We start from the raw sequence: 11,138 nt of genomic DNA on the forward strand, positions 1-11,138 counted from the left end.
GGACTCTTTTAGGGCCATTTTAGGGTTGTGAGGCAAATAGGAGAGAAACAATAAAAAACATTTAAAGCACATGTTCTATTAAGTGACTTAAGTGACTGGCCGCTGAAAACAACTGGATGCTCTCCGGAGCACCCCGCGCGCATTTGCAGGAGAAGATGATGCTTCCTAACAGCACCCCGAGGCAACCTCCCGCATTTGCATCCACATCCCCCTCCAGGCCAAACGCATCAGTAACTTAGCAATTTTCCATTCTGCTATGATATATTTATCAGTCTTCAACAATAGAAGATGGATTTCTCGTTGTTTACTCTGACAGTGAAACACATCAATAGAATTGGACTAGGTTCTTGTGCATTGTGAAATTACAATCTACTTTTGACTAGATCTGATGATATCTAACTATGGGATCAATATTCAAGGAACAAAACAACCATTGGGACTCTTAGATATACTACTAACACACAACCGATAGTGTCAAAACATTCATGCCACCAGTGATCTTGTGTTTCCCATCTAGCTACTTCTCAAATTTTGCAATCATCTCCATGAAGTACAATCTCAACATGTGGTACAGGTCATTGTCAAATAGCAAGATTCCCTTCACAATGCGCATCATCTACAACTGCAACAGTAATGAAATTGCCTCTCTCAAACTGCCTAAAGAATGATACGACAAGATATTTGAAATTCCTAGAACCTAGCAACTGAGATCACAACGTGTGAGCAGAGCACTATATCAACAAGTCAAGAAGCGCACCTCATGATACAAGGCCAAGCATGTGGGGATTCTCGCGTGTATAGGTTTTGGCATTTTACAAATATATGAGATTGTTCCATCCATAGTAATGTCTAACTCAACTAAACATGGGTTGTTTCCCTAATACTATTAGGCTGAGCATGCAAAAGAACATAGTAAGGAGAATCTTAATTTTGTGAGATGGTATTTGTGGTAGCAGAACAATGGGGAACCCCGTAAAAGGTACTCTGCCAAGTATTAATAAATATATAAGATATTTCTGCTTGCATTTGTAAATTATTTTCCTGCAATCAGTGAATGCATATCTTTCTGTTACAACTAAAGTCTAATACAGTTATAAATCTATTGTAAGTGAAAGATCCAAACTAATCCTCAAACTTAATCCATGATTATCATGCTACTGTGATGCACATTAAGAATAGAAATTTAATGTTCTTTCTCTGTTCAAGAGACTCTAGTTAATGTGACTGACCTGTTTAATCTTTAGAAACAGATTACTTCCTCCTTAGTAAGGATATAATATTGACAAAAAAAGTGTTATCATCGAACAACACAGTTCGCACCGAAAACTTGAGCATTGCCTTCTGAACATGAACATAATAAGAAAAAGGATAACAAAATCATGAATGTGTTTAATCCTCAAGCAATAATTGGCAATTTCTAGCAAACTCAAACAATTCTTTTACTTTACCTCATTCATGATACATTAAAATTAAAAAACTCTTGCTGTGTGTATATTTATGTTCATATGAAGAACAACTGCAAAAGCCTAAAAAATTTAGAACAAAGGATTTTGGAAGAGGTTTAAAAATTAGTGATTAAAGGCAAGCATGATATAGTATATACTACGCATCCTACATAACAACGGTTGTTGTAGTTCTCTGAAAACATTACTGGATGTGGTAGGAATGGGTATTGTCTCCAAATCATTATCCCAAAAGTGCAGAATCATACAATTCCCTCACGTAACTTTCGTATAACTTAAATGTCTTGAGATCACTTAGGAACCTGCAGGAAAATTCTTCATCGCACATATTAAGCATAGTAGAGAGACTAATAATAAGAGACTCTGGAGATTGCTTTAAATACTTGTATAACATAGTGCGAGGCTTTAACCTTTACTCTACACTGTACATAGGGAACATAGGATAAACACAAAAAATGTTTGGTTCAAAGCCAGCAATATGAATCAAGAAACCCATGTTCCTCTGCATCTTATCCACAGACACATTGGAAGAAGCTTTGTAAGTACACAGAATCCTTCTTAAACATATCTTTGATTTCATCTTCTAGGAGACCAATGATTTCCATCTGCTTCACTTTCTCTGTCACATTACCAGCCACAATGCTGTCGCTTAACAGAATCCCTGGAACCCTCTTGATAGCTTTGGGCAGATATGATTCCGAGCCAAACAGGTTTGCAAGAAACCAAATTTTTAGATTAAGGTTTTTCTCCAAACTTGAAGAAAAAGTTTCTGCCAAAAATCCAATGCACTTGAGAGCATGGTTACCAGGAGACCCGTCTCCCCCCTAAAAGTGGTGTCTCGGAGACTTTTCACGTCTCCGGAGACCTCAAAAAAGGTTGGAGACTTCATGACGAAGTCTCCTGAAGTCTCCCCATCTCCTAATCCAAAAAGTGAAGTCTCCCCAAAGTCTCCTGATAAAATATAAATGTAAAATATAATATTAAATAATTTTCTATATATTTTAGCCCTCATTTAAATGTTTTTAATGCAAAAATCTAAGGTACTATATGAATTCCGTAACAACTGCTTGGTGATGTACGTCACCTATAGGAACACGATACAAGTCTAAGACAACATATTGGAAGCTGTACAGGATTGCAGTAAAGATCCCAAATCACATAAATTTATGCGGCTGAGGAATTAGGGTGCAAAAACTGTTGTTAGTGCATTAGAAGATAGTATTACGTATGTTACAGAAATCTGATATGCAAATGCTTGATAATAGTATTATTCCTCATGAAAACCAAGCATCTATTTGCTGATAAAGACTCAGCAATAACAGTGATAGACTAGAGGTTTTATGTATGTTAACATGAATGTATTTGGTCCCATATTTCTGTTTTTTCAAGAGGATACCATGTTTCAGTTTGATGTATAAGTCGTATTTGTTATTCGTACCTGTTTATCTGCTGTTGGCAATATCCTAGTACCAATATAGGAATCTTTGTTAGTTGAATCTGTGTAACTGGAAAAAAAACACTATTACAAAATGATTTACTCCCTTTTAAACTAAGCAATCCTAACTCTTAGTTAGAAAATAGAAATCCTAAGTGTGTCTCTATGCATGCATCAATGTTGAATAATTCAATAATTTTCACAAATTTTTTGTAGCAATGCCAATTTGTCAGGTTTTAAAATCTATTTCAGTAATGTACTTCTGTATCTAACCGCTTATTATTATTATAATCTTTGACAGTTTGACTCTATGAATCTATTTTAATTTTTTTTGTGACAACACTAGTATTATTAATTTATTATTTACTTTAGTCTTTTAGTCTTACAGTATTACTATTTTGAAATTTTGAAATCTTGTATTTACTTTTAGTATTAGACTCTTTAAGTTTAAACTATTAAAATTTTATTTTTTTAAAAAAAAAAAAATTGCCGTCTCCAAGTACCCCCGTCTCCTATTTGAAAAATTGCCGTACCGGTACCAGTACCAGTACAGGAGACCTCAAAGTCTCCCCGTCTCCCGGTGACCTTGCTTGAGAGTGTAATTAAGAAAATTGACTACAAAATCACAAATTTAATGTCTAACTACATATGCTCTATCTGTGAGACCAAGATTCGCCACATGCTTCAACCTCGTCAAGAGTTCCTATGGTTACACATAGTACACAGAATCCTTCTTAAACATATCTTTGATTTCATCTTCTAGGAGACCAATGCTTTTCATCTGCTTCACTTTCTTTGCCACATTACCAGCCACAATGCTGTCACTTAAAAGAATCCCTAGAACCCTCTTGATAGCTTTGGGCAGATATGATTCCGAGCCAAACAGGTTTGCAAGAAACCAAATTTTTGGATTAAGGTTTTTCTCCAAACTTGAAAAAAAAGTTTCTGCCAAAATCCCAATGCACTTGAGAGTGTAATTATGAAAATTGACTACATAATCACAAATTTAATGTCTAACTGCATATGCTCTATCCTCTCAAATAATTAGTCACTAAGGCCAATCTCTCCCTTAACACTCTTCCCATGATAAGAGGGTTGTAGACATAGAAATAAAGCTAAAGCTTCATACGTCCATAACTCCTTAAAACTTAATTACAATCTAAGATGACAAAATGAAATCAGGCCATTAAAAAAGAGGGTTCTAAAGAAACAATAAAATACCAGCCTGAGAAAAACTAAGACCTCAAGCATGTGAAAAGGAACACAAAATCCAACAAAAGATTATCAAACCTGCCTAGCTAATGCTCAATACAAACAATGCAAAAACCCAATCCCATCAACTGCATGCCTTTCAATCACGGAATCTGATAAGGTCTAGTCTTTCACCTCAGTAATAGCAAAATCTCCCTAATAATAGTGTCCCAATCCATCCTCTGGTTGTCATCCTATGCAATCCATTAAGCCAAAGCTCCGCATCAATGTTTCTCCTCGACAAAACCTCTGCCCATACTGCTCAAATAAAAGACCACATATATGCCTACAACCATTCCCTCCTGCCACTAGCCCTTCACAGCTACCATTCAAAATCTTCTTTTCTAGACAACATCCGATGAAATCCCAAAAGAATCCACCTCTCAAAAGCAGCCTGCTGCCTTGCAAGCTTCTAGAGAGAACTTTGCCACTTCAAATTGTATATCATAAATATATACAATGGAAAATATTTTGGCAAACTTTCCCTCATTGATGGATGCAACCATGAAAGAGCTTAAATCCATGAGGCCACTGACGCATTCAAATCTCCCTATGAATGCATGAAATTTATTTGTCTGTGTCTCCTGACTGAAATTAAAGCAAACAAAGAATCTCTAAACCCTCCAAATTCTGCAGGCAAATAACCAAATCCTTCTAGCAATAAAACCACTGTTTGCTCTTCTCCAGTCATCAATAGGGAGGCATAGCTGAGTTATAACCTCACATGGAAAAAAATGGAGGCTTTAGTCACTTGAGAATGGGATAAAGATATGGAGAATAGTGATCATATACTTCAAGAGCTTGTCAAAATTTCCACAAAGGAATGGGTGGATAGCTGTCAGGATAAATATGCTTAAGGAACCTCGAATCAACAGTTCAAGTGATATACCCCATTTCCGCATAAGGACTGGTTCTGGTTGGCAACATCATAGATGAAGAAGATAAGGGATGAACTCCTAAGCACATCCTACCAAGAAGACTTGTATTTGCTGATCTTAGATCCTCTGCTGGACATCAAACTGATTGTTTTTATTCTTTTTATGCACTGTGCAGTTCATATGATTTAGGACATTTGAAGATGATATGATGAAAGCTATTCCCACAAAAATGGTGGTTTTGAACCATTTTCATTTTACCTAAACTACATTGTACAAGGATTCAAATCGGGATCACACTAATGCTGCCTTGTTTTTCTGTAACTTTCTTATTTTTATATATTTGAACTTGAATTTTCAGAGTTTAACTACTTTAGATAGTTAATCCTTGAGAGCACGACAACAAGCATGTTTGCTCTCTGCATGTGCACATAATCATAGAATCTAGCATTAGCTAGATAAGCTCATATTATAAAACCACTCTTCAAGATGCAGGTAAAACATTCATGCTCTGCAATTCTAAGTTGCAACCCATAATGTCCAAACACCTAATTTGCTGGCAACAATGCATTGTCAGCTAGATTATTGCCAACCAATCATCAAATGGTAATTTATAGTATCAATCTCCAAAAGTAGAGGATGTGTCCATTGATGTTTACTCCTGTAGTATCTTGGAAACATATTAATGGAATTGGACTAGTCGATTGTAAATTGTAAAGTTATAATCTAGCTTCATCTAGACGTAATCATATTTAAGTTTTTTACTAAGTAATCAATATTCAAGGACCGCTTCAGCCATTGGTGATCTTATTCTTAGGTACACAGAACTCAACACCAATGATCGTATTCTTAGGTACACGGTTAAAACATTCATTCCACCAGTGACCTTGTATTCCCATCTGGCTACTTCTCAATATCTATTGCAATCATCTCCACAAAGATCAATCTCAAGACATAAGACAAGCCATTGTCAAATAAAATGATCCCTTTCACAATGCACATATAGAACTGCAACATAAATAAAATTTCCTATTGTGATATTGCTATAAGGATTCAGCTGTCTAGTTATTGAGTCAAACTCATTGACCCATGTTTCATAAGTAGTGGTTCACAAGAACCCATCTCTCATGAGAATGAATAGAACATTTAGCACTCATTGCATCTACTTGATGCCTGTTAAACTTGTGCCTTTGGTTGTAACTGATGTCAAATCTGGTAATCCAGTTAGATCACGGTGCAGTGATAATTGGTGTCAGCCTTGAGGATCGATGTGAAGGACAATTGTTGTCAAGACAGTAGAAGCTAAGGAACAAGCGGTTGAGTTACAGAATTATAGATATACCTTTTAGGTGGGAGCAATTGATTCTCTCAATAGTTGAGCTTTTGATGTGTTCCCAATGTTTGTGCAGTAATGATGGCAATGATTACAGACTTGAGGATTACTGTGCTTTGCACTTTCAAGTGGGCAACCAAGTCATAACCTTGACATAAATGGTGAATGGTTTGTGGCAAGTGTTCCGGAGGTGTGTACAGTTGAAACAGCTTCTTTTTGTTGATCCAGTTATTTGTTGGTGCTCTAGAATAAGTGATCCAGTGATACTTGCAGTATTACATCTAACAGAGGTCCAGAATTATCTGCTATTCCAGATAGGGTGTTGACAGTTTGATTTAGTGCTATTCATTACTTTATCATTTGATATTCAGATCAGCAATGAGTTGATATAGTCGGAAGGCATGGTTGTAAATTGTATCATCTTTTTGGGCTACGGTGATTGCAGAGTTTTGATAACATATGGTCCACTTTACATTTCATCTCTCCACTCGAATGTTTTGCATGGACATATTTCAAATTATGGATCTTGTTGATGGCCGACTTTGGTCTGCTCCAAGGATCGTGTCATGTGATTTCATCCATTGGAAGATCTTTGAATAGAAATACAGACATATTCTTTTTGTCCAAGTTTCTTGAGGCCAAATTAGTATATACACTGGATATATATATAGAGAGAGAGTCTAGACACACATGTGCAAAGGTATAGTGACAGTAATGTAGAAATAAAGGTGTGTGTTTAGCAAATGTGCAAGCAGTGGTGTGGACAATTTGGCACAGGCAGAGTAGAAGATGCAGTGGTTCTTAACCAGATTTGATGCAAGCAATTATGTTGAGATCAGAGCTTAACTGGAACTGAATTCATGCATATGTAGATGCAATCTCCTCAATTCATATTTTTCTTCTTTAGACGGTGAGCTAAGGTTTTCTTCCTGCTGTTGTATTACAATGGTCGATTTCCTTTTGCTCTCTTCTTTCTCGGGGCAGTCGGCTGGGCTCACCTGTAATGAGCATTCTTCTAGTGAGCCACCCTATGTAAAAATCACCTTAACCAGTGTTGTTATTCATTAGAATTAGCTTCTTGGTTTTCCCATCCTGTGTTTTCAATGTAAAAATCTGGGGTTCATCATGTATGGTTCATGAATGTGTTTGTTAATGTTTAAATTTGATATGGCTAAGCAATTAATGTCTTAAGTTCTTGGAACCGGATTTGTGAAATTGCTAAAAAAAATCTATAACTGATTCAACCCCCCTCTCAGTTTTCTGGGTCTCTCAACAATGCAACGAGTGTTGAGTGTTCTGTTCATTCTCATAAGAGATGGGTTCTTGTGAACTACTAGGTGTACTCCCCATAGAATGATGCCACTTGGTATTTACATAACTTAGCAACTGAGATGACAAATTGTGTGCACTGTGGTATATCCAATAAGTCAAGAACTGCTATTGTTGATGTAAAATGATCTCTCAAGAAAAATTAATAATTTTGTTTACAAATACCTATATTTGAACTTCATACAATTTTTTAGCATGCCCCACAATGCAAGGCGAAGCATGTAAGGATTCTCATGTTTATAGATTTTGCATATACAAAATATTTGGGCTAATTGCATGTGAAAGAACAGAGTAAGGGGAATCTTAATTTGGTGAGATGGCGTTTATTGTAGCGGAACCACAGTGCAGACCATAAAAGGTACTCTGTCTAGTAACTATATAAATATTTCTGCTTGCATTTGTTGATTATTTTCCTACAAGTAGTGAACGCAAATCATTTCGTTGCAACTATCGTAAGTGAAAGATTCAAACCAATCATCAAACTTAATTGATGATTATCATGCTACTGTGGTGTGCTTAAAAAAACAAAAATTTGATGCCCTCTCTTTGTTCAAGAAATTCTAAGTTAATACGACTGACCTGCTTACTTTCAAGAACCACATTGCCGCTTCCTTAGTACGGACGTGGTATATAAGTGTTACCAAACAAATAAATGTGCGCCCCCAAACTTGACTATTGCCTTCTAAACATGGCCATAATAATGAAAAGGACAACAAAACCATGAATATGTTTAATCTTCAAGCAGTATTTAGAGATTTCTAGCAAATTCGAAAAAAAATTATGCAGCACCTACCTTGTTCATGATTTGTTAAACTAAAATCTCTGTTGCTATGCTTATATTTAAAGTAAAACGAAGAACACCTGCAATTGGCTGACAAATTTACGAAAAAGGTTTTCAGAAGAGGTTCGTATATTATAGACAAACATGATATGCTACAAATCCTCCATGGCAACAGTTGTTTTATTTCTCTCAAAATATTACCTGATGTGGTAAGGACGGGTATTGTCTCCAAATCGTTATCCCGAAAGTGCAGTATCAGATGATTCCCTCACGTAACTTAAATATAACTTAAATGTCTGAAGATCACTTAGAAACCTGCAGAAAAATTCTTCATCGCTTTGAGCAAACATACTAGCCAGACTAATACTAAGAAGCTCCGAAGATTGGTTTAAATGGTTATATAACATATAACGAGGCTTTAACCTCTTCTCTACGCTGTAGAAAAGGAAGGTAGAATAGGCGCAAACAATGTTTGGTTCAAATCCAGCAGTATGAGTCAAGAAATGCATGTTCTTCTGTATTTTATCGCAAGACAGAAGCAGCATCGAAGGACGGTTCGCCATTACTTGCTTCATCTCCTCATCAGTGAGACCGAGATTCGCCGCATGCTTCAACCTCTTGTCAAGAGTTTCTGTGTTTACACATAGTATGCGCGGACACTTAATAAATATATTTTTGATTTCATCTTCAAGGAAACCAATACTTTTCATCAGCTTCAACTTCTTTGCCACATTACTACTCACATCGCGACCGCTTGACAGAATCATTGGAGCCTTCTTAATAGCTTGGGACAGATGGGCTTCCGAGCCAAAGAAGTTTGCAAGAAATCGAATTTTAGGATTAATGTTTTCCTCAGAACTTAAACTAAGGAATCTAGGATTTCGGGCGATAACTATTGCCATGTCTTCTGTAGTAAGGCCTACTGTGGTGAGAATATCTATCTTGGACTTCAGAAGATCCACGTTGGATTGAAGGACCATTGGGCGTTTCCTTATGACAGTCCTTACCTGGTGTGGAGTGAACCCCAAGTCTCTGAAGAGTTGTAGTACCTGTCGAGCTCTATGAAGGAATTTTTGTAGTGACCGAGGTACCTTCATCCTTCTGTGGATTGATGGCAGTTGAGAGTTATAAACCCCGCACTCCTTGACTAGGAACTCGGTAAAGTCATCGTTGAAGAGCTGTCTGCTGTTTTCTTCTTCTTGTGGGAAAGATTGGGTTGGGAATGTCGGATGATGCAACGATATTGAGGAAGAGAGTAATGAATGTTTGGAGGAAATAAGGCATGCAGACGGCCTTGATACTGAAAATCCGAGGGGCAAAACAATGCATTTGGGGAGTGACAATGTGCCTGCATGATTGCTTGCCCTGAAATGCAGAAGAGATTCAACAGAAAAACTCATGTCCTGATAAAACAACTCGGTAAACTAAGTCCTTACATAAACTAGGCGGGGAAGAGGAAAACAAGATTGCTTCGATAATAATAGGGTTTGCAATTCTTGTCACGAGAGATTTTTTTTATAGTATTTTAAGTGAATACTTTTGTAATGATAGATTGAGATTTTATTATTGGTATGATTTCTGGATTAGATTGTGTTTAATTTTTTACTATCTATGTTTTGAATCATACTATATGATTCATCATCACTACAAGAGAGCACAAGCTGCAAAACCAAGTCTTTTGAAACATCGATGGTAAAAAGTTGAACACAATTTAATTCAAAAATCATACCAATAATTTCAATTGATTGTGGAAATCTATCTTTCTAATTGAAATTTTATGTTAAAATCCATACATAATGAAATTTATAAACAAAATTTATACATTTCAAATAGGTTTAGACATCTCTATTTATTAATTAATTTCAAAATCTAGATTTAATAGTCTAAAGTTCTAAATTTATGAGTTTGGTGGTCCTTTGAATATATAGTATCTTGTATATTTAATTTAATAAAATAAATGATTGATTTCAATAAGTTCAGTTCTTATGATTCTAATGTTAATTGTCCTCAAATAAAGTTCGAGTGGGGTTTGCATACTTGTTTCAATTTTAGAGTTGGTTTTGATAGGATTTTTAAGAGGTTTGATCTTGCTATGATTACAACCCAATCTTTCTTTTCATTCTTTGGAGTCGGGTAATTGCATGTCACTTATTTCATTGATGTGACTTTGTCGAATCATTTTCTCTTTCTTTTCTTTTTTTCTATTGAATGATAGATAACTAAAAGATGTTCCCAAACACATTTCTAATAAGAATATAATATGATTGACACTTGGATATGTTGATTATGTGTTGTATTGATGACAGGTTTGTTATTTATGACAGCATATGTTTTTCAATTAATTATAGACACAAATTGTATACATCGTAGAGGATTGTTTAGTCAACGAAGTTTGCACACAATAGTTTAAGCTATGTGAGCTTAGGATTATGTCTGTAATCTTGTATAGATGCTACATCTATGTTCGCTTACATTTATTTTGAGTATTCGATGAGTTACAGTTCTGAAGACTAGTAGCAGACCAGTGTGCAGGAAGATCTAGTTGATTGTAGATTGGTTGTATCTTATCAACGAGATGGAATTAAGGTCAGTGAACTTGGATCATGGTTGAAGATATGTTTGTGAAGCTATGTTCATGGAAGTAAGTCTTAAAGATCATTCTATAGAGGTC

At 35.8% G+C, this 11,138-nt stretch overlaps 1 protein-coding gene across 1 annotated transcript; it reads right to left on the bottom strand.

The window, feature by feature from the left end:
• Positions 1-1,548: 1,548 nt before the first annotated feature.
• LOC149555551 (transcription termination factor MTERF8, chloroplastic-like) lies at positions 1,549-9,969 on the bottom strand. Its single transcript, XM_089829651.1, has 2 exons — positions 8,669-9,969; positions 1,549-2,414 (listed from the first exon to the last, which is right to left on the bottom strand). The coding sequence occupies exon 1, from the start codon at positions 9,865-9,867 to the stop codon at positions 8,704-8,706; it is 1,164 nt and encodes a 387-aa protein (XP_089685777.1). The 5' UTR covers positions 9,868-9,969; the 3' UTR covers positions 1,549-2,414; positions 8,669-8,703.
• Between the last annotated feature and the right edge of the window lie 1,169 nt (positions 9,970-11,138).

Source organism: Cupressus sempervirens, chromosome 5 (assembly GCF_028749045.1).
Source record: "Cupressus sempervirens isolate cs-2001-9-10 chromosome 5, ASM2874904v1, whole genome shotgun sequence".
NCBI classification, from domain to species: Eukaryota; Viridiplantae; Streptophyta; class Pinopsida; order Cupressales; family Cupressaceae; genus Cupressus; species Cupressus sempervirens.